The sequence below is a fragment of the Homarus americanus genome, unplaced genomic scaffold, assembly GCF_018991925.1.
Source record: "Homarus americanus isolate GMGI-L3 unplaced genomic scaffold, GMGI_Hamer_2.0 scaffold18203, whole genome shotgun sequence".
In the NCBI taxonomy this organism is placed as follows: Eukaryota; Metazoa; Arthropoda; class Malacostraca; order Decapoda; family Nephropidae; genus Homarus; species Homarus americanus.
The window spans coordinates 289,656-313,467 of NW_024748946.1; the positions used below are offsets into that span (position 1 = coordinate 289,656).

General features: G+C 44.2%; 2 protein-coding genes across 2 annotated transcripts; one reads left to right on the plus strand and one right to left on the minus strand.

Moving 5' to 3' along the window:
- The first annotated feature begins 439 nt into the window (after positions 1 to 439).
- On the plus strand, positions 440 to 1,862 carry LOC121853236 (pro-resilin-like). The gene is made up of 2 exons (XM_042347243.1): positions 440 to 1,136; positions 1,291 to 1,862. The coding sequence occupies exons 1-2, from the start codon at positions 455 to 457 to the stop codon at positions 1,860 to 1,862; spliced, it is 1,254 nt and encodes a 417-aa protein (XP_042203177.1). The 5' UTR covers positions 440 to 454.
- A 569-nt stretch (positions 1,863 to 2,431) lies between these two features.
- On the minus strand, positions 2,432 to 22,364 carry LOC121853230 (protein Star-like). The gene is made up of 6 exons (XM_042347235.1): positions 22,268 to 22,364; positions 8,525 to 8,625; positions 7,927 to 8,186; positions 7,614 to 7,819; positions 3,655 to 3,805; positions 2,432 to 2,880 (listed from the first exon to the last, which is right to left on the minus strand). Exons 1-6 carry the CDS (start codon positions 22,273 to 22,275, stop codon positions 2,689 to 2,691), a joined length of 918 nt encoding a protein of 305 aa, XP_042203169.1. The 5' UTR covers positions 22,276 to 22,364; the 3' UTR covers positions 2,432 to 2,688.
- Positions 22,365 to 23,812: the final 1,448 nt, after the last annotated feature.

Consider the following 23,812-nt stretch of genomic DNA (forward strand, 5'->3'; position numbering starts at 1 on the left):
GGCCCGCGGGCCGTAGTTTGGTGACCCCTGCTTAAGAAGAATAGATATGTGCATTGACGTAGAAGATAAGTGTGTTGACGCTGAGTAAATAACATTCCGGCCACGCTACCAAGTTCCTATCCTTACATTCCTACTCTCTATACTTCTTACTTATATATGTAATCCTCTTCTCTGTGAGTTATGTCTCATTACAGTACATTATGTGGCACCTGAGTGTACATTACATGGCACCTGAGTGTACATTATGTGTCACCTGAGTGTACATTACATGGAACCTGAGTGTACATTACATGGAACCTGAGTGTACATTACATGGCACCTGAGTGTACATTGCGTGGCACCTGAGAGTACATTACATGGCACCTGACTGTACATTACATGGCACCTGAGTGTACATTGCGTGGCACCTCCGTCGGTTTCTAATGGTGGTTACTCCTACGACGCTCCCAATGGTATGAGTGATGCGATTGAGGAAAACCCCATAACCGCCCTGGCCGCCCTCATCCCCGGCGGCGGCGTCCCTGGTGAAGACTACCCGATCCTGGCCTCTGTACCCGACACCGGCTTCTCCTGCGAGCAACAGGAGTTCCCAGGTTACTTCGCTGACACCGCCGACGAGGCCGGCTGCCAGGTCTTCCACATCTGTCAGTTCGACGGCCGCCAGGACTCCTTCCTGTGTCCCAACGGCACCATCTTCAACCAGCAGTACTTCGTGTGTGACTGGTGGTTCAACGTGGACTGTGCCGCCTCACAACAGTTCTTCGGCCTCAACGCTGAGATCGGCAAAGTGCCTGAAGATAATGAGGCCGCCGCATCTGACCTATCTAACACTTATGGTGCTCCACAAGAACCATCACAACAGTATGGTGCACCACAAGAACCATCACAACAATATGGTGCTCCACAAGAACCACCACAACAATATGGTGCTCCACAAGAACCACCACAACAATATGGTGCTCCACAAGAACCATCACAACAATATGGTGCACCACAAGAACCATCACAACAATATGGTGCCCCACAAGAACCATCACAACAATATGGTGCCCCACAAGAACCACCACAACAGTATGGTGCTCCACAAGAACCACCACAACAATATGGTGCTCCACAAGAACCACCACAACAATATGGTGAACCATCCACAACAATATGGTGCCCACAAGAACCATCACAACAATATCACAAGAACCATCACAACAGTATGGTGCACAAGAACCATCACAACCACAAGAACCATCACAATATGGTGCCACACAAACCATCACAACAATATGGTGCCCCAAGAACCACAACAGTATGGTGCCCCACAAGAACCACCACAACAATATGGTGCCCCACAAAACCATCACAACAATATGGTGCACCACAAGCACCATCACAACAATATGGTGCCCCACAAGAACCACCACAACAATATGGTGCCCACAAAACCATCACAACAATATGGTGCCCCACAAGAACCATCACAACAGTATGGTGCTCCACAAGAACCATCACAACAGTATGGTGCACCACAAGAACCATCACAACAATATGGTGCACCACAAGCACCATCACAACAGTATGGTGCCCCACAAGAACCATCACAACAGTATGGTGCTCCACAACAACCATCACAACAGTATGGTGCACCACAAGAACCATCACAACAGTATGGTGCTCCACAACAACCATCACAACAGTATGGTGCACCACAAGAACCATCACAACAGTATGGTGCTCCACAAGAACCATCACAACAGTATGGTGCACCACAAGAACCATCACAACAGTATGGTGCTCCACAAGAACCATCACAACAGTATGGTGCACCACAAGAACCATCACAACAGTATGGTGCTCCACAAGAACCATAACACCAGTATGGTGCTCCACAAGAACCATCACAACAGTATGGTGCACCACAAGAACCATAACACCAGTATGGTGCACCACAAGAACCATCAAGCTTATACGACACTCGAAGGTTTTAGACAACCATCGTTGCCAGACTTTATGAGGTACAGGTGGTGTGTGGGCAGTAGTAGTCATCAGTTATTTATCCTGAGTTACATAAACTAATGTTTACAAGCTCTCGGTCACTGTATTACTGGCCTGTGTTACGCTTCCTTCCTGGAGTATTGTATAATAAAATACCACAAGTCTCAACCAGCGTTATATATTCCTTCCCTCCCTCAAGAATTAATTAACCCTCGGTCAAAATGGCTGACAGGAGGAAGATTTACTATACCATGGCCTTTACATACTGTACATATGTGCATCTAATTATCAAGGGGGAGGTGGGAGAGAGAGATCACATATACACCATAGATACACTGGCCGGTTACCATGACAGAGTTCAGATGAAAATAGTAACGCCAAATGAAAGACACTTATGATATTAAGAGATAATAGAACATAAGACAAGGTAATAAATAGTTTGTCAGGAAGAGATATTAACCTTTGCTTTTAGGGCAAATTCAAAACATAAATGAAAGTTTGGTGTTAACGCATACGACAGGTTGGAGTCACTGATGATTTTAACACAGGTACTGAAACTGTTGTTGCAGTGGATTGAGAAAGGTTGCATAGGCTTGTTGTCGTTGTGTTATCGTTGTGTCGTATTTATCGTTGTCGTTGTCTTGTCCAATTCCAACACGTGGGCGAGGAGCCTCAGGTGTGTCTAAAGGTGACATTAAAGTTCTAATGCTTCATGATGTATTGGTTCACAAGTTCGGGTAGAATGAACCACGAGTCGATGCCTCTGTGGCCAATGAACTTGTAGCCCTTGCTGGTCATATAGTCCACCAAGAACTTCCGACCTTCAGGTATAATGTTCGACTCGACCACCAAGACTCCAACCTTGACTTTGTCCCAAGGGATAGTCATCAACACCTGTAATGTAAACAATGTTATAGATATTTTATTTTATAATGGATTACCTGAAGACTAGGACAATAGGACATTTAGTTTAAACCAAAATCCAGAGAGATTAATTACAGAATGGATATAGAATCCTTGGAAAGAATCCAGAGGAGAATGACAAGACTAATCCCGGGCATTAGGAACCTTGAGTACAGAGACAGGTTAAAGCATCTTAATTTGCACTCCCTCGAGAGACGTAGAGTGAGGGTCGACATGATAGAGCTGTATAAATGGAAGTCAGGGCTAAACAAAGGGGACATTACAAAGGTACTCAAACTATCCAACCATGAGCGAATTTGTAACAATGGTTTTAAATAAGAAAAATTTAGATTTCGGCGTGAAATGGGTAAGGATTGGTTTGGAAATAGAGTAGTGGATGAATGGAAAAAGTTAACAAATATCATCATTAACTCGAATACGCTGGATAGCTTCAAACATAGGTTGGATGCTTATATGAGCAATAGGGGTTGGGAGTAAACGGGACTGCCCAGTATGGGTCAATAGGCCCGCTGCAGTTTCCTCCATTCTTATGTTCTTATGTTCTTATGTTCTTATGTGGGATTATGTTAACATTAAATATCATACCGGACTAAGTGTGTGTGTGTGTGTGTGTGTGTGTGTGTGTGTGTGTGTGTGTGTGTGTGTGTGTGTGTGTTGGAATACAAAACAGTACATAATGAATTAAGATAACTTTCAACCCAACACAACACACAGTAAGTAACACAACACAACACCTGTGCTCACCTTCATCTCACCCCCTTCAATGTCGAGACTGAAGAAATCAATGACTGTAGTATTAAGAGCCAGCAACATGGTGTACAGAGGAATGGCCTGAATCCTCTCCCCGCGGTCCGAGAAGGTGCGACTTATCATGGCCAGTTTACCGCCGCGTTTTCTATATAAACAAGAGAATAATCCAGTTATACTCGTATATATAAATTGTTCACTGGAAAGTTAAACATCCTAAAGCTAAACTAATCTATTCTAAAGCTAACTTAATCTAACTTAACGCTAATTGAGCCTAACGCTAACTTAATCTAACCTAGATCCAGTGCCTTGATAGACGAATTGGACGTTAGTACAGTCAAGGACAGGGCTGACAAGGAAGGTATAAAAACTTTAATTGTTTGTGCTCACAGGTAAGGTACTTGGACAGGGCTTTTTGTTGTAAAAACAAAAATAGGATGAAGGTGTGTTTGCCAGGAGCTGGGGTGGGAGATATAGTTGACAGGATGGACAATATCTTGTCTGGTAATGGGAACAAACCCATTATCTGCCTCAGTGCAGGAGGCAATGATATTGGCCGGTGTAGGAGCGAGGAGCTTCTTGATAAGTTCAAGGCAGCTATAGATCGTATTAGGTCTAAGGGAGGGATCCCTATCATATGTGGTGTCCTGCCTAGAAGGAGAGTTGGCAGTGGATGGTTGTCAAGGGCGGTTGGTGTCAACGACCGTCTTGACAGATATTGGAAGTCAATATCGGCCCAATTCATTGACAACTGGGACAACTTCTACGGCAGAAGGGACCTTTATGCTAGGGATGGGGTGGCAACTCTGGCTGGGTCTCTCGAGGGGGCAGTTCAAAAGACATCGAAGCCTTTAAACTGCTAGGGGAACATATGGGCACGAGGGTGGAGGAGACTGCAGTGGGAGCGGGTAAACAAAGTGAAAGATTACAGGGAAATAGTGTTAGGAATGATGACAAAACTAAATTAGACAGGGAGTTAAAACCTAAACACGGTAAATAGAGGACTCAGAACACGACTAACTTAAATGTCTACTACGCGAACAGTAGAAGTATGAGAAATGGATGATATTAGGGCCTTGGTATGTACCGAAAAAATCGATATAATAACATTCACTGAAACATGGATCAACCTAGACTCACGTGAGTTCCCGGTCGAATACCAAATTGCGAGTTACAAATTGTTCCATACCGATAGGTAGACCAGAAAAGGACACGGAGTAGCAATCTATGTCAGGGATAATCTGAAGTGTGAAATAAATAAGGAAATAACAACTGAGCAGAATAGAGAAACAATTTGGAGAGAATTAATCGACGGTAGGGAAAAATTAATCATAGGAGTAATATATAGACTTCCCAATCTTGATAGAGATAACGAGTGACTTATCGGGGATGAAATGCGCAGGGCTTCCATACACAACAAAGTCTGTATAGTAGGCGATTTTAACCTAGGCCAAATAGATTGGACTGACCTTACGGGTAACTCAGTATCAGAGGATTTCCTCGAAACAATCCAGGACTGTTTCCTAAGTCAACATATAACCGAACCCACACCGGGTAATAATATACTCGATTTAGTTCTGTCGAACAGGGAAAACCTCATTAGCAATGTCGAGGTAGGGAACGAACTTGCAAACAGCGATCACAAAGAAATTAGATTCCAGTTAGATTTTCAGGTCAGATGTAAGGAAAATTCCATTAAAGTCCCAGATTTCAGAAGGGCAAACTTTGATAGTTTAAAGAGGCAGCTGAGAGAGGGGGTGTCGCGCTTGGGAGTGAACCTGACAGATGACACCGACCTGATAACGAGATCTGAGATTGTCGAGTTCCACGACAATTTAAATAATGAGTTACTTAATGCACAAAGGCAGAACATACCATACAAAAAACTCAGATCAGACAGCAATGAACCTAAATGGATAAATAATTATATAAAGAACATTATTGACCAAAGGAAGGCTATAGGTACAAGGACAAACCGTGGCGAAATTTACCTCCAGGAGTATTATAGGGTATTGGCCGGTAGGGTTAAGACCGCGATAAGAAAAGCAAAGTGGAATAAGGAACTGAAGATAGCAAGGGAGGTGAAGACAAACCCCAAAGGATTCTACCAATTGTATCAAACTAAAACACGAGATAAGATTGGACCAATACAGTCAGATACCTGCGAGCTAACTGATAACGACGAAGAAATGAGCAATAATCTGAATAAATATTTTTCAACAGTTTTCACCACCGAAAATTTAAACATGATGCCCGAGGCTCCGACTCTATTCAGAGATAGTGAAGAAAACAAATTAAGCGAGATAGTAGTGACTAGTAATGATGTTAATAAGCAAATAGATAAACTGAAGCCTAATAAGTCACCTGGTCCCGATGAGATATTTGCCAGAGTATTAATGGAATGTAAGGAAGAGCTTAGTATGCCCTTAGCAATATTGTTTAACATGTCATTAAAAACAAGTGTAGTACCAGAATCCTGGAGGATAGCGAATGTAATACAGATTTTCAAGAAGGGGGATAGATCACTATCCTCTAACTACTGCCCAATCAGTCTAACATCAATAGTAGGCAAATTATTAGAATCAATCATTTCAAACTCTATTCAAAACCACCTGGAGATGCACAAGTTGATCAATGATTCCCAACATGGCTTCACAAGCGGGCGTTCATGTCTAACTAATCTATTAACATTCTTTTCATCAGTTTTCGAATCGGTGGACGAGGAGCACAATAATGATGTGGTATATCTCGACTTTAGCAAAGCCTTCGACAGAGTCCCCCACGAAAGACTAATTAGAAAGGTAGAAGCGCATGGCATCAAAGGTAATATCCTTAAATGGATTAGGGCGTGCTTACGGGACAGGAGACAGCGAGTGAGCATAATCGGGACTAAATCGCATTGGACCAACGTCACTAGTGGAGTTCCCCAAGGCTCAGTACTTGGACCATTATTATTTATTATATACATAAACGACATAGATATCGGCATAGATAGCAACATAAGTAAATTTGCTGATGACACTAAAATAGGACGTGTAATTAAATCTAACGAGGACTCTGCAAAACTACAGGAAGATCTAAACAAATTTTTTGAATGGTCGAAAAAATGGCAGATGAAATTCAATGTGGACAAATGTAAAATACTCAGTATAGGAGATGTAAACAGGGAAACCAGTTACCAGATGAACAACGATGCCATTGTGGAATCCGACTGCGAGAGAGATTTAGGAGTAATGATAAGTAGGAATCTTAAGCCAAGTAAACAATTTGTTTTTGCTCGTAATAAGGCTAATAAGGTACTTGGGTTCATACAAAGAAGTGTTAGTTACAAGACTAGCGAGGTCATCTTAAAACTATATCAAGCGCTTGTGCGACCTCACCTGGATTACGCAGTTCAGTTCTGGTCACCGTATTACAGAATGAATATAGAATCCTTGGAAAGAATCCAGAGGAGAATGACAAGACTAATCCCGGGCATTAGGAACCTTAAGTACAGAGACAGGTTAAAGAATCTTAATTTGCACTCCCTCGAGAGACGTAGAGTGAGGGGCAACATGATAGAGGTGTATAAATGGAGGTCAGGGTTAAACAAAGGGGACATTACAAAGGTACTCAAACTATCCAACCAGGAGCGAACTCGCAACAACGGTTTTAAATTAGACAAATTTAGATTTCGACGTGAAATTGGTAAACAATGGTTTGGAAACAGAGTAGTGGATGAATGGAACAAGTTACCAAATATCATCATTAACTCGAATATGCTGGATAGCTTCAAACATAGGTTGGATGCTTATATGAGCAATATTGGTTGGGTATAAACGGGACTGCCCAGTATGGGTCAATAGGCCTGCTGCAGTTTCCTCCATTCTTATGTTCTTATGTTCTTAACCATAACTTAACCCAATGCTAACCTAAAATAACTTAAGCTAACACCAACTTCAAGTGATTCGACTTACACAAATCCGACTTCGGTGGAGCAGTTCTTGAAAGATAAAGCTGCGTTAATGGAGTAAGCTTTCCGGTGTTTCTGGAGGAGCGCTTTATATGTTATCTGGAACACCTCGATAAGAAGCCCCGACCATCCGAGGTTTCTCTCCAAGTACAGGGAGTTGCTGAAGGTTTCACCATCCACGGCACCCACCTCCACGAAGAAGCCCTCTCTCTGTGGTACAGTAGCGCTAGTTAGTTAAGGGTACATCATTGCTAGTTAGAGATAGATCAATACTAGCTAGTAATATTTATCACAAATGGCATTGTAATATTGCTCACCTTGCCATGGAAATAAGTTGCATCAGCGTGTTGAGTTTGGCGATATTGTGAGAAATGTTGTTTTTCTGGATGAGTGAGGTTGTAAGGCAGAGTGGAAGGAGGTTTCATGAGGTGACGGACGTAGGTGACCAGTGCTGGGTCATCCTGGGCTGCCCCTTGGTAGGTAGCGTCTGTCAGGACTCGCTCAGGCTGGGGAGCCTTTCCCTTCAAGTCCATGGAAGTCTTGGTAATGAATATCTCATTAAGGCGTTGAGTCGTCCCTGGTGGCACAGTGAACAAGAGCGTCAGTAATATAGACAGGTGTGTGTGTGTGTGTTAGTGCAGGAGCTCTTGAACACAGACAATTCATAACAAGAAAGACACAAGCTTTTGTTACACTGTCGTCAGGTCATATAACAACAAACTTACCTGTTGATCAAATTAAAGGTAAATATTGAGATCAATTTGTAAATACTGATTACACATAAGGTAGTAATAGTAAAGGCCATGGGGCATGGGGCATGAGGTATGGGGCATGGGGCATGAGGCATGGGGCATGAGGCATGGGGCACAGACACTACCCACCAGAGAGGAACACCAGACAAGATGTTTACACAACCTGATTTGTTGGTCAAGATCCAGACGGAGATGAGCAGCACACAGAGGCACAGGAGTTGACCAAACTTCATCTTCAGACGTTGATACACGAGGGAGGCCATTCTGAGGAGATAGTTTCATGTTACTTGATGCCATGGACACACACACACACACACACACACACACACACAGTGAAGTGCCACGCACTGTACACTCAGGTGCCAGGTAATGTACACTCAGGTGCCAAGCACTGTACACTCAGGTGCCACGTCACTGTACACTCTGGTGCCACGTAATGTACACTCAGGTGCCGCGCACTGTACATTCAGGTGCCAAGCACTGTACACTAAGGTGCCACGCATTGCACACACTGGGGATACAAGGAGGTGTAAGAGGAAGGTCAAGTTTGGAAGTGGGAAGTACAGTGTGAGATTGAGAGCAGGTGGACTATCCTCCTTGTAATTAAGTCTGGCTCAACTATTGGTAATTCCTCTGTTACATCTCTCTCTCTCTCTCTCTCTCTCTCTGTCCACAGGTGTGTACCTTATCTCCTCGCACAGGTGACAAATGCTCTCGCCCCTCTGGTCCACGCACACACACACACACACACACGACTACTACTACTTTGCTACTTTGCTGTCACTCGGAAGCGAGTATGACGATCATCCAGCTATGGTAAAATGATATGGGTGCAACTTTGTGGATAATTTCAGCTCCCTACAGCTGAAGACACGATTTCGGAGTCCGCCCAAGGCGTAAGATGCACATCTGATCCGATGCTGAATTTCTTCATCGATGTCTGCGGTGGTGAACAGGTGGGAATCGAGATACCGAAAGTGGGTAACATTAGAGAGGGTAGTACCGTTAAGCTGGATGGATAAAGGAGGTGTGTCTGAACCAGGGACAGGTTGAAAGTGAATCTGAGTCTTACGTACATTCACCTCAAGGCCGAAGTGTGCATACGTGTCTACATAGGTGTTCAGGATCTCCTGTAGGTCGTGTTCAGTGTGAGCAACAAGGGTGGGGTGGTCTGCATACTGAAGTTCAGTAATGGAAGCTTCCGACATCTTTGTTCTTGCCTGGAGTCGTCTTATGTTGAAAAGACCCCCCTTCACCTGAGTGTACATTACGTGGCACCTGAGTGTACAGTGCGTGGCACCTGAGTGTACATTAAGTGGCACCTGAGTGTACATTATGTGGCACCTGAGTGTACAGTGCGTGGCACCTGAGTGAAAATTACGTGGTACCTGAGTGTACATTATGTGGCACATAACTGAACATTACGTGGCACCTGAGTGTACAGTGCGTGGCACCTGAGTGTACATTAAGTGGCACCTGAGTGTACAGTGCGTGGCACCTGAGTGTACAGTGCGTGGCACCTGAGTGTACATTATGTGGCACCTTAGTGTACAGTGCGTGATACCTGAGTGTACAGTGCGTGGCACCTGAGTGTACAGTGCATGGCACCTGAGTGTACATTACGTGGCACCTGAGTGTACAGTGCGTGGCACCTGAGTGTACATTATGTGGCACCTGAGTGTACATTACGTGGCACCTGAGTGCACAGTGCATGGCACCTGAGTGTACATTACGTGGCACCTGAGTGTACATTATGTGGCACCTTACTGTACATTACGTGGCACCTGAGTGTACATTACGTGGCACCTTAGTGTACATTACGTGGCACCTGAGTGTACAGTACATTACGTGGCACCTGAGTGTACATTACGTGGTACCTGAGTGTACATTATGTGGCACCTGCGTGTACAGTGCGTGGCACCTGAGTGTACAGTGCGTGGCACCTGAGTGTACTGTAAGGATTGAATATCAGACCAAAGCTTACAGCCCAGAATTACATCACATATAACAGCGAATACACTACAGACCTCCTGGTACCACCACATACCAGATTGACACACCTCAGGTCAAGACCCTAGGGACTTGACCTCGCCGGCTAATTACTTGAAATAGCAGGTGACCTGACCACACCTTAGACACACCTGGGCATGACCACACCTGAACAGGCTGTCCAGATCTAACCAGTTTAGTGATATTTGGCTAGAGGTCAAAAGCCGGGTGAGCCGACCCCATATAAAGGCCCTACAGCCCCGTCCACCTGGATTCTCATTCCTGTGTTTCTCATACGACTATCATTCAGAGAGGTTGGTCATTGAGAGGTCATTCTGGTCACCCGCACAGAGACATGCTCGTCCCCTCCCCCCAAGTCGGGGGGGAGACTTCACGACGCCCCCAGCTAAGCAGAGTCCCGCATAAGAACATAAGAACAAAAGAATGGAGGAAACTGCAGCGGGCCTATTGGCCCATACTGGGCAGTCCCGTTTACACCCAACCCCTATTGCTCATGTAAGTTATCCAACCTATGTTTAAAGTTAATGATGATATTTGGTAACTTGTTCCATTCATCCACTACTCTGTTTCCAAACCAGTGTTTACCTATTTCACGCCTAAATCTAAATTTGTCTAATTTAAAACCATTGTTCCGAGTTCGCTCCTGGTTGGATAGTTTGAGTACCTTTGTAATGTCCCCTTTGTTTAACCCTGACCTCCATCTATCAGGTCGCCCCTCACTCTACGTCTCTCGAGGGAGTGCAAATAAAGATGCTTTAACCTGTCTCTATACTCAAGGTTCCTAATGGCCGGGATTAGTCTTGTCATTCTCCTCTGAATTCTTTCCAAGGATTCTATATCCATTCTGTAATACGGTGACCAGAACTGAACTGCGTAATCCAGGTGTGGTCTCACAAGAGCAAGATACAGTTTTAGGATGACCTCACTAGTCTTGTAACTAACACTCCTTTGTATGAACCCAAGTACTTTATTAGCCTTGTTACGAACAAAAACACATTGTTTACTTAGATTAAGGTTCCTACTTATCATTACTCCTAAATCTCTCTCGCAGTCGGAATTCTCTATGGCATCGTTGTTCATCTGGTATCTGGTTTCCCTGTTTCCATCTCCTATACTGAGTACTTTACATTTGTCCACGTTGAATTTCATCTGCCATTTTTTAGACCATTCGAAAAATTTATTTAGATCTTCCTTTAGCTTTGCTGAGTCCTCGTCAGATTTAATAACACGTCTTATTTTAGTGCCATCAGCAAATTTGCTTATGTTGCTGTCTATGCCGATATCTGTGTCGTTTATGTATATAATAAATAATAATGGTCCAAGTACTGAGCCTTGGGGAACTCCACTTGTGACGTTGCTCCAATGGGACTTAGTGCCATTAATGCTTACTCGCTGTTTCCTGTCCTGTAACCACGCCAAGACTCTGTTACCATTCATTGTACCATTTATTCACACGTCTGTATTACTACATATTACTATAGCATGTCTGATATCTATGCTTATGTCTAATGCCTATGTTCACTTACTATGTCCCGATGTACTATGTCTGTACCGCGCTAGTCGAGTAACTAGAAGACCTCATTTATTGTCCTAGTAATGTCTAGCAACTCTCCTTGCCTAGCTAGCTAACTTCCCTCAGATCGGCTTCGGCCTGCCTACAGCACAGAGTCCTTTTTGCTTGTCCCTGTTTTTCTGTACCTGTCGGCTATCCTGCCAAGTCTTGTACTACTTATTGAATATATCTACTGCTCGTGCCCTGGAGTTTCAAGAACCTTGTCTAGGATTACATCCCACCACATGGCGCAGTTTGAGTAGCTCCAACACGACAGTTGACAAGTCTCAAGAGCCGGCCTCGTCTGTTTCCTGCCCAGAAGATATACTCCACAGTGCCCCTGGATTTAAAGTGCTTTGTGACCTTGTGAAGTGCCCTAAGTGAAGTGCAGTGCCTTTGATGTCTGTTTTGCTATGTTTCTGGGGCCCTACAGGTAGCAGAAACCCCTTCAGCCCAGTTTCCAAGACAGCACTTCCGGCATACATCCTCCGTCTGCGCCGGCCTGCAAGCCACTGCCTGCCCCCCCTCGATTGAGTCATCACCGACATCTCGCCCGGGCGCGGAGGAATACACCGCCGCCAGCCGCCTCCTCTCACTTCACAAATATTACAGCCAATACTCTTTTACTTGCCCGCCAGTTCCTGCACTTAGGCAAGTACATTGACGAAAACATAGCACTTCACCTTATTCTCCTTGTCTTTCCCATCGCAACCATACCAAACACGAGATGTCCGACTACGACGATTTGCTGGGAAATTTATATGAGGATTATGAGGAAGACGAAGCCTCACAGACCCTCCCACCCCCCCTCACGCCTCACACGCCGGGCGCGCCAAATTCAAAGGATGGGAGCCAGGATATACGTCAGTTAATTCACTTCCTACAAGTTTCCCAAGAGAAGGAAGCCCAAAGACGTCAATTAGAGGAGGAAAAACGACGTCAAGAGGAATTGTCAAGACAGTCAGAGGAATCAGCTTACCGTCTTCAACTTCAACAACAACACCAAGCTGATAACCGCAAATTCCTGGAACTATTGGAATTGCTGGCAACGAGGACGACTTCACCAGCTGCCACAACCAATTCGCCAGCTTCAGCCTCTTCATCTATCCTTCAGACAACGCCTCCTCACACGTCACCTATCCCCCTTGGGTATACCTCAGTAGGGTGTGTCATACGGAGGCGAATTTTTTTTTTTTTTTTGAAAAATCGGCCCATGGTATTAATGATGTAGTTCTATGTGCAGAATCATGTGATATCTTCAGATTTGAAAAGTTTTTATTTTTTGCTAGGTAAATTTTAACTTGAAATCTTATGAAAATTCAGTATTCCCACCCTTTTACCAACACCACTAAATAGCTTACTTAAAGTAAAGTAAATGTATCAGGTTAATTTATTAGGATGAAAATGATCCAGAATAGTGAAACGAATGATCTTGACACATTTATTAAATTTAATATTCCTTTAGAAAACAAAATCATCAAATACAAAAACCGGTTTTACTACTACGACCCGGTGTTGCTGCACACCACAGAGAACATGTCTTTCTTGCTTCTGTTTCTACTCATCACCTCCCTGCTGACCACCTGAGCTCGGATGTAGCCTTCCCTCCTCTCCTGGCTGTACACGTGACTGCTGGCCTCGCTCACTTGCTGTACACAACGCTCTATACTCTGGGTGTGCGAGGGCCAGGCAGGGACATGCATGGGGTTGTCCAGGAAAGCTCTGACTTGAACATTGGTGAGGCTGCAGGTAAGAGGGGGCTCACTGCCAGCCTGGATGTTATCCAGATCTATGAGATCAGTGAGGGTCTTGGCACCTAGATTGACTTCAGGAGTCTTCCTGACCCTGAAGGAATCGTCACCAACTGATTCGTCATGCCCAGATCCTCTCATAAGTCTCATATCCAAGATCTTTTTGACTGCCACTCTTCTCTCCTCCTCATCCTTACTGCAGAGCATTGTCTGCAGAACTGCCTCGGGATGAGCATACCAGGAAGATCTCCTCACAGTCTGCTCCACAATCTGAACAACCTTCCTTGGCTGACTCCTCAGGAGCTCAAGCTGGAAGAGAACATGCCTCGGACCTTCGGAGAACGATGACTTGACCTTGGTGTTGAACCAATTTGGCAAGTAGACACTCACGATGAATTGGACAATAAGTCTCAGGTTGTGAAGCTGGTTCCCTTTCAGTTTATGATGAGCGACCCAAATTCTGCAGAAACTGAGAGACGTTGTGAGCCACCTAGAATGTGAGACTGGACCTATCTGCAGGTAAGCAGGTCTATCAGGCATGACCCCAGTTTTGATGGCACTGCAAATCATGTAACCATTGTACTGGTCAGTACTCAGGTCGTCAATGACAGTATGTGCAAGCTCAACGAGTGGAGGGCCAACTGTGATTTTTTCAAAGCTCGGATTTATTTCTAACTCAGTGGCAGAGTCCAGCATCTTGCCAAGAGGACCAGACCATCTGTTGTTTGAAAGAGTCTTGCCATCCAGCTCCTGGATCAGATGTCTGAGTGGCAACTCGTTGGTGTGGAGGTCACAAACAATCCAGACCAGCTTCCTCCCAATCTTCCGCTCTATCCACTGTATGACCCCCCCTTGCCACCCTGTGTTCGTGTTGGTGCTGTCCCCTCCAATGGCCTGCAGGGTCTGGTCTACGTTCCTCTCTCTGAGCCAGTTCACAATGTTATCTGCCACTATCTCAGCTGGTTTCCTGATGTCATCTTTCTCTGGAGTGAAATGCCACAAATACTTCCCTCCTGGTTCACTGCAGCAGGAATAGTGTTCCTCCTTCACCATGGCAGGGAACAACTTGTCAGAATCTCCAACTTTCATGAACACTTTAGTGTCATCCCTTCTCCCATCAAAGAACAAACAATTGATTCCAATTTCTCTTATCCCCTTATCAAACTCCTCTTCTAGGTTACTGACAAGTTTCTCCTGAGCTCTCCTTACTTTGTTATGATCTATCACCAGGTGAACATCATCAGGTGTTATCAAACCACCGTCAATCCAGGCAGCTGTTGCTATCTCTGCAGTTTCTCTGAGACCAGTGTGGTGTCGCTTGCTGGCCAGAGCTATGCTCGGGATATCTTTCCTATTTCGAATCTTATGCCTGGAAGGTTTGGGATCATTATTTTCTGGGTTAGGGACAAAGTCACCATTCTCCTGGTCAGCACTCGAATCAGCCATGGGGAAGTCATTAAACTCTGAATCAGCTTGACTCCAATCATCGGCCTTTTTTACCTCACCCTGGGCCTTCTCAAGTCTCTTTTCCTCGGCAACTCTTCTCCTCTTCTGTCTCTCTGTGGCAGCCTCCTGTCTCTTGGACTCCGGAATATCTTGGCTAGAAATCATGAGAGCCCCTATACTGCCAGTCTTCTCTCTCTGTGCTTTGACAAATGCCAGTTCGATCACAGGAATCTTCAGTTCACGCTTGCAAATACAGGAGATGTGGGCCTCGGATTTACAGTCACGATCGCATCCAACCTCAGGACAGAGAACAATTGGGCCCTTGCAAGTAATTATGTCAAATAACTGGTCCAGTTGCTTGGCAAAGCTGTCCTTAACTGCAAGTTTTCCTCTCCCAAGAGAGATATCTCTTGCCTTTTCCCAACTGGCTAGCAGTCTCTCACTAATCTTCTTCTGACTTGTTATGACTGGAGGCTTGAACTGAGCGTTAGCCAGAGTGTACTGTGCCAAGACAGCTTTGGTCATATCACTGGCAATGTCTTTGTTTGTGTAAGTTCTTTGGTTCTTTTCACTGATTTGCCTGATTAAAACACCGTATCTCAAAGCATCTCTCAATGTAGGCAACTCCGACTTCAGGAGCTCTCTCCCAGACCCAAGATAGTGACTGAGATGGCTGGATTTTTGGTTCCTCGTCCTGACACAAGCAGCCATCGCAAATATTATCAACTTATAAATGCATCAGAATCTGAAACAGAAAAAAATATTGTTAGTTGGGTTGTTAAAGAATGAAGTCAGAAAGCAATGTTCACTATTTAATTGTAATGCACTAATGCAGCTGTACGTTAGATTTTTGATAAATTTCACGCTAAAATTTACCTAGTAAAAGGTTGCAAAATATTAAAACTGAAATTATTTTCTGTTTATATACACTAAAATCTACCAAAAAAGTGATGGGCCATTAGTTTTAGCTGATCTTCTCTCCTATGACACACCCTAATACCTCAGTGCCTTCTCAACCACCTGCTCCAGTCTCAACTCTCGTCGACCTCTCCGTACCTCCTCCATTACCTGACGTGAGTTAGCTGGGTGACCTACAACCTCACCTAACCAAGACACCTGGGCAGGACCACACCTGCACACAGCTATCCAGATCAAACCAGTTTAGTGATAATTGGTTAGAGGTCAAAAGCCGGGTGAGCCGACCCCATATAAAGGCCCTACAGTCCCGTCCACGATGTTTCTGGTTCTGATTATCATTCTGATCCTGGTTGCCATTCGAACATTCGAACATTACTCTGGAGACTCTCAGAGTCACGCTTGTCCTCTTCCCAGGTCGGGAGGGGGACTTCCCGACCAGACCCCAGCTAAGCAGAAGCCTCCCATAGGAGACAGCCCAGCCAGCAATCACTGGGCCTACGTCAGGATACACGTGAGTCTTGTCAGAACGATTCCTTGGGTGAGTTACCTACTGTGGGAAGTGTATTCATTCAGGTGTGTCCGAGAGTCAGTGTCGAGTAACGTAAAACATAATGTGTTAGTACCCCGATATAATAGTGATATTAATGTGTCCTATCTTTACATTCCTACTCTCTATACTTCTCCTACTTATGTGTAAACCTCTTCTCTCATTGTGTTCCGTCCCATTATACCTGAATGTACAGTGCGTTGCACCTGAGTGTACAGCGCGTGGCACCTGAGTGTACAGTGCGTGGCACCTGAGTGTACAGTGCGTGACACCTGACTGTACATTACATGGCACCTGAGTGTTCAGTGCGTGACACCTGACTGTACAGTGCGTGGCACCTTACTGTGTGTGTGTGTGTGTGTGTGTGTGTGTGTGTGTGTGTGTGTGTGTGTGTGTCCATGGCATCAAGTAACATGAAACTATCTCCTCAGAATGGCCTCCCTCGTGTATCAACGTCTGAAGATGAAGTTTGGTCAACTCCTGTGCCTCTGTGTGCTGCTCATCTCCGTCTGGATCTTGACCAACAAATCAGGTTATGTAAACATATTGTCTGGTGTTCCTCTCTGGTGGGTAGTGTCTGTGCCCCATGCCCCATGCCTCATGCCCCATGCCCCATGCCCCATGTCCTTTACTATCACTACCTGATGTGTGATCAGTATATACAAATTGATCTCAATATTTACCTTTAATTTGATCAACAGGTAAGTCTGTTGTTATATGACCTGACGACAGTGTAACAAAAGCTTGTGTCTTTCTTGTTATGAATTGTCTGTGTTCAAGAGCTCCTGCACTAACACACACACACACACACACTCACACACAGAAGGGTCAAGACGTACCTGGTGCTCCTCTGGCAGCAGCCAGGTCAACTGTTATGTCGGCCCATACCAACTCCCTCCCCTGATCCCTCCACCCCACCGGTATATCAACAAGTTCTCGCAATAAGTTACAATTTCATTTGGAAAGGAACGGAACCAGTGTTGAACAGAGGTGAACAGTGAAAACAACGCAAAAGTAACAGCTGAGAGTCATACCCAAGCTAACCTTCACACAGGGAGGTTCCAGGTACCCAGTGATAACTGCCCGTGAGAACCAACAACAACCAGCGATGTGTTAATCCTTCTACGATAGGGAGCCCTGGGACCACACCTGACTGTACACTCACCATGATAATACTTAGTGAATGAGATGCTACAGCGTCATGTGAGGCCCCTCATAACACCATCTGTGAGGGAAAAACTACACCACGTGAGGCTCCTCATAACACCATCTGTGAGGGAATTACTACACCACGTGAGGCCATTCATAACAACCATCTGCGAGGGAATTACTACACCATGTCAGGCCCTCCTAACACCATCTGTGAGGGAATTACTACACCACGTAAGGTCCCTCATAACACCAACTGTGAGGGAATTATTACACCATGTCAGGGCCAACATAACGCCATCTGTGAGGGAGTTACTACACCACTTGAGGTCATTCATAACACCAACTGTGAGGGAATTACTACACCACATCAGGTCTCTCCTTACACCATCTGGGAGGGAGTTACTACACTACGAGTTTGCTGTTCAACACCTACATTAATCTGTATGTTCATTGTATGTTCCTTTACCTTTCTCTAATGAAGGCTTTTGTTAAACCACCAATGTCAATGCAGGTAATAAGTTATGTATATTTTCAGCATTCAGAGTGCAGAACTTTTTCAATAAATCATTAATTATTATTATTATTATTATTATTATTATTATTATTATTATTATTATTATTATTATTATTACACACACGCACAAATTCATTGCTTCATAAAACACCTGCACGCCTCTAAGTGTCGTTCCTCGTTGAATTAGGAATATGAATAGGGTCTCATTATATTTACACGACTCAATTTGAACACCTGGATAAGTAAACGCGCTTTTAACACCTCATTAAAAAAAGGTAACGCAAATACATACTCTAATACGTAATTCAAATACCTGTTCGTGGAGTGTGGAGCAGGTATGTTTACACACACACACACACACACACACACACACACACACACACACACACACATACACACACCTGTCTATAATACTGACACTCTTGCTCACTGTGCCACCAGGGACGACTCAACACATTGATGAGATATCCATTACCAAGACTTCCATGGACTTGAAGGGAGAGGTTCCCCAGCATGAGCGAGCCCTAACGGACGCCACCTACCAAGGGGCAGCCCAGGATGACCCAGCACTGGTCACCTACGTCAGTCACCTCATGAAACCTCCTTCCACTCTGCGGTACAACCTCACTCATCCAGAGAAAGATCATTTCTCACAATACGGTCAAACTCAATATGCTGATGCAACTTATTTCCATGGCATGGTGAGCAATATCACAATGCCTCTTGTGAGAAGTATTACTGGCTAGTGTTTATGTACAGTACCTGTAACTAACTAGTGTTGATGTACCTGTAACTAACAAATGTTTATGTTCTTGTAACTAACTAGTGTTGATGTGTACCTGAAACTAACTATAGTGTCTCCACGCTAACCTGGCCCATAAGTCACGCCCCTCTTCTATACTAATAGCTGATTGGGTCAAAGAAAAGTCAAACTAAATGTGTTCACAACTGGTAAGCAGACTTGTTATTATCTCAAATTATGATAAATATCTGGACTATCAAAATGCAGATGATTTCAAGCCATTAGCACTTCAGAGAGGATATGGAGGGTGTTGTATCGTGGAGGGTGTTGTATAGTGGAGGGTGTTGTATAGTGGAGGGTGTTGTATAGTGGAGGGTGTTGTATAGTGGAGGGTGTTGTATAGTGGAGGATGTTGTATAGTGGAGGGTGTTGTGTAGTGGAGGGTGTTGTATAGTGGAGGGTGTTGTATAGTGGAGGGTGTTGTATAGTGGAGGGTGTTGTATAGTGGAGGGTGTTGTATAGTGGAGGGTGTTGTATAGTGGAGGGTGTTGTATAGTATGTTGTATAGGAGGGTGTTGTATAGTGGAGGGTGTTGTATAGTGGAGGGTGTTGTATAGTGGAGGGTGTTGTATAGAGGGTGTTGTATCGTGGAGGGTGGTGTGGTGGAGGGTGTTGTATAGTGGAGGGTGTTGTATAGTGGAGGTGTTGTATAGTGGAGGGTGTTGTATCGTGGAGGTGTTGTATAGTGATAGTGGAGGGTGTTGTATAATGGAGGGTGTTGTATAGTGGAGGGTGTTGTATCGTGGAGGGTGTTGTATCGTGGAGGGTGTTGTATCGTGGAGGGTGTTGTATCGTGGAGGGTGTTGTATCGTGAAGGGTGCTGTGTGGTGGAGGGTGTTGTATGGTGGAGGGTGTTGAATAGTGGAGGGTGTTGTATCGTGAAGGGTGTTGTGTGGTGGAGGGTGTTGTATAGTGGAGAGTGTTGTGTGGTGGAGGGTGTTGTGTGGTGGAGGGAAGGTGGTATGAAGAGGGTGGAGGGGACGGCACTCCACTACACTGATCAATACATCAACACCAGTGACCAACTTCACGTCGCACACACACTGCATGCACGCCACACACCTGCCCTCCACACACACTTCCACACACCTGTCATCCACACTCACACACTTCCACACACCTGCCCTCCACACACACTTCCACACACCTGCCCTCCACACACACACTTTCACACTCCTACCCTCCATTCACACTTCTACACACCTGCCCTCCACACACACACACACTTTCACACACCTACCCTTCATTCACACTTCTACACACCTGCCCTCCACACACACACTTTCACACACCTACCCTCCACACACACACACTTCCACACACCTGTCCTCCACACACACACTTCCACACACCTGTCCTCCACACACACACTTCCACACACCTGGCCTCCCCACATACACTTCCACACACCTGTCCCCCACACACACACTTCCACACACCTGTCCTCCACACACACACTTCCACACACCTGTCCTCCACACACACACTTCCACACACCTGTCCCCCACACACACAATAAACACAAATAACATAATGAGTGTTTGTGAACTTATCCCAACAGGTGTGGTGATCCTGGTGAGATAAGTAACCAGACAAATGGAGGCTTTCATCATAATACGACTGATTTTGTTTAATGTTTCAAGGACAAACCTCAATCAGAACTCAGGAGTCTTAAATATCACTTTATGTGAGTACATTTGGGGGACAACTTCTAGGGCTTTTTGTGAAGATTTTCAGGGAGTGATTAACTGGTTCTGCTCTTAGTACACAAAAACACATGCATAATAATACATATGTAGTACTTTTACAAAATACACTACACACACTTACATGCATATACAAACAACCACATACATGCTTACATGTGTATATACAGTACAAATAAATACACGTAGACATACATACATTATTTTTTTAATGTTTGCCCCTCGAGATCGAGAATGGCCTGCCCAAGGGCCACCAAGACGTGAATTTGTTGAAGGTGTAGAAGCTGTCGCCAACACAACAACCACACCCTGACTTAACGAGTTGCATGACCCAGTGTCAAGGAATAGTCCGAGAAGACCGGACAACTCCACTGGCTAACCATTACCCAGGAATACGATCCGCAAATCGATTAACATCCAGGTTCCCAATTACGCTGGGTAGACAGAGGCAAATGGCGGAAAGAAACTTGCCCATAGTTTCACCCTGCCCGGGGATCGAACCCGGGTCAACTAGCATATGAGGTGAGCATGCTGACCATTACATCACATACATACATACATACATCAACAGGGTGGACCACAATGATGTGCCCTGATTTAGAAGACCGTCATTGAATTGTTTGTGAATCTGTTTTGGTCATTCTGGCCTAAAAAATAACATAATAAGCAAAATATTTCATCCATAACAGAAAGTACAGCAGTGTGAATCATATAAATCAATCCATCGATCAGTTGAAGGTTATTACATTATCAATCCAAGCGACCCAGTGTTTATCATCAATTCTTCCGCGTATTGAGGCGGTCACAATATATTTTGAATTTATGATATCTCAGAGAGAGTAGTCAGCTGGAGACAGATCGAAAAGAATTGGTATTCATTTTGTATCTGCGGGGAAATACTCACATAATTCAATGAGCCTCTCCCTTTAATTTCTACCGGTTTGACTTGGCAATAAATCTACTTTGTTAGGATACAGGTCGTCATGAACAGCTCTGCAGACCGTTGATCGTCAAGTTCCTACCAAATGAGAAAGTTTACGTCTCTACTCCCTTGGCGAGGCTTCTACCTCACAGCCTCGGTATTGTCAGATGCTGTAGTACTACTGTAGTAGGTTTTCAGCCACTGTCCCTTGCCTTGATCCCTCTCAAACGTTCTATGTAGTACCAAATATCTCCACTGTACTTTTTATCTTTTTTGTTTTAATGAAAAATTGCTATTCACTGCCGATATGGCGATAGAAGAAACTTTAGAACCACTGCTTAAAAAACATTAGAAAAAGACAAAAACAAATATTAGTTACAATGTGGCTCTTTTGAGAAGGAGTACATCGTTGTGGCCCACATCATACTGTAACGCACACTACATATATGTGATAAGATATGATAGAGCGAGAGAGGGGTGTTATTTTGATTTAAGAGATAATCACTTTATATGGCGTCGTGGTTCACCAACAGTAAATAATTGTGAAATTACACGTTTTAGCAAGGTAATGATGGTTGACACTCACCTGAGCATTGTTTAAGTTTTACCCGTGGAGGAGGAGGTGGTGTGTCAACACTCACATCGCTACTGTGTTAAACATGTGGATGGAGTGAGGGTTCAATATTCTTACCTATTCCACAACAAACGGTATCCAAGCACACACCACGCCGCCTCTGCTTACTTAGCACCTCTCCCTCTATACTAAAGAAAACGAAGCCAAGCGTAACGTTAGTGCGAAGCCAGAGTGACGTAAACTGTCTTATTGTGACCTCGGTGTTTGGTGTTTAGATTAATCATTACCACACACACACACACACACACACACACACACACAGCCTTTCTGAGAATCTTACAACACAATGTTCAGAAACAGAAAATATCGATAAACACTGCCACTGCAAAGATAGATATGTTAGGTGTTGCTCTTATTCGCTGATATTGATTACCCCCGAGAATCTTTAACATATTCAACAAGCTAGGTTGTGTTGTCATGTTGGAACTGACCTCATTACTGCTACCCTCCCCTACCTCGTCTCTCCTTCCTCTCTCACCCCTCCCCTATCTTCCAACCCCTCGCTTCCTTGTCTCTTCTCATATATAAGACAATCATGGATCTCTTGGTTTTACTAAAAATTTGTAATCTCTCTCTCTCTCTCTCTCTAAATGTTGACTAGTTCTTTAAAAAAAACCATAATATCACAGAAACAGACAAATGATAAAGACTAAAAAATTTAATAATAAAAAACAAAAATGAGAAAATAATCCGAATGGCAAAAACACAAACATGCATCAGTTAGTTTTAGTTTAACAAATTTATTGGCAGAGCTTGTAGTACAGTTTGCCTATTCTGAGTAATTCAGTCAGGTCTTGACACTGAGGGTGGTATCACTTCTCACTGTCACGCAGGACAGAGGTTCACACACAAAGAAATACATCAGATTCATTAACAACTATAAATGTATATAGGTCAGGTTCATATGGATAATGTCACTGTTCACTGCCATGCAGGACAGAGGTTCGTACACAAAGAGTTGCATCATATTCATTGACAGTACATATACATATATGTAAACACACACACACACACATATATACATACATATACGTATATACATACACATATACATGTACACGTACATATACATGCACACACGCACACATACATACATATACGTCGGTCAGATTCATGTGGGTAATGTCACTTTTCACTGCCATACAGGACAGAGGTTCGTACACAAAGAATGCATCATATTCATTGACACTATATATAGGTCAGATTCATGTGGGTAATGCCACTGTTCACTGCCACGCAGGACAGAGGTTCGTACACAAAGAAGGAAATACATCACATTCACCAGCAGCATATATAGGTCAGTGGATCACATACATTGGAGTCATATTCTAATTGAAGACTAATCAGTGTGGGCTAGTAAATTTGGGATAAACAGCAAGAATGTCCTCAAGCACACCTGATTCAATGAAGTAATTACATAGTTCAAGATACAGTAAGTCAGGTGGCCTGAAGTCTTTGACAGTGTCACATTCAATAATATAGTGTTCAAGTGTATGC

Coding starts and splice junctions, on each gene's coding strand:
- LOC121853236 (XM_042347243.1), top strand. CDS start 455: ATGAGTGATGCGATTGAGGAAAACCCCATAACCGCCCTGGCCGCCCTC. Junction 1,137..1,290: donor AGAACCACCACAACAATATG/GTGAACCATCCA, acceptor TGGTGCCCCAAG/AACCACAACAGTATGGTGCC.
- LOC121853230 (XM_042347235.1), bottom strand. Junction 7,820..7,926: donor CAACTTATTTCCATGGCAAG/GTGAGCAATATT, acceptor ACTGTACCACAG/AGAGAGGGCTTCTTCGTGGA. Junction 2,881..3,654: donor TTGAAGGGGGTGAGATGAAG/GTGAGCACAGGT, acceptor TTTACATTACAG/GTGTTGATGACTATCCCTTG.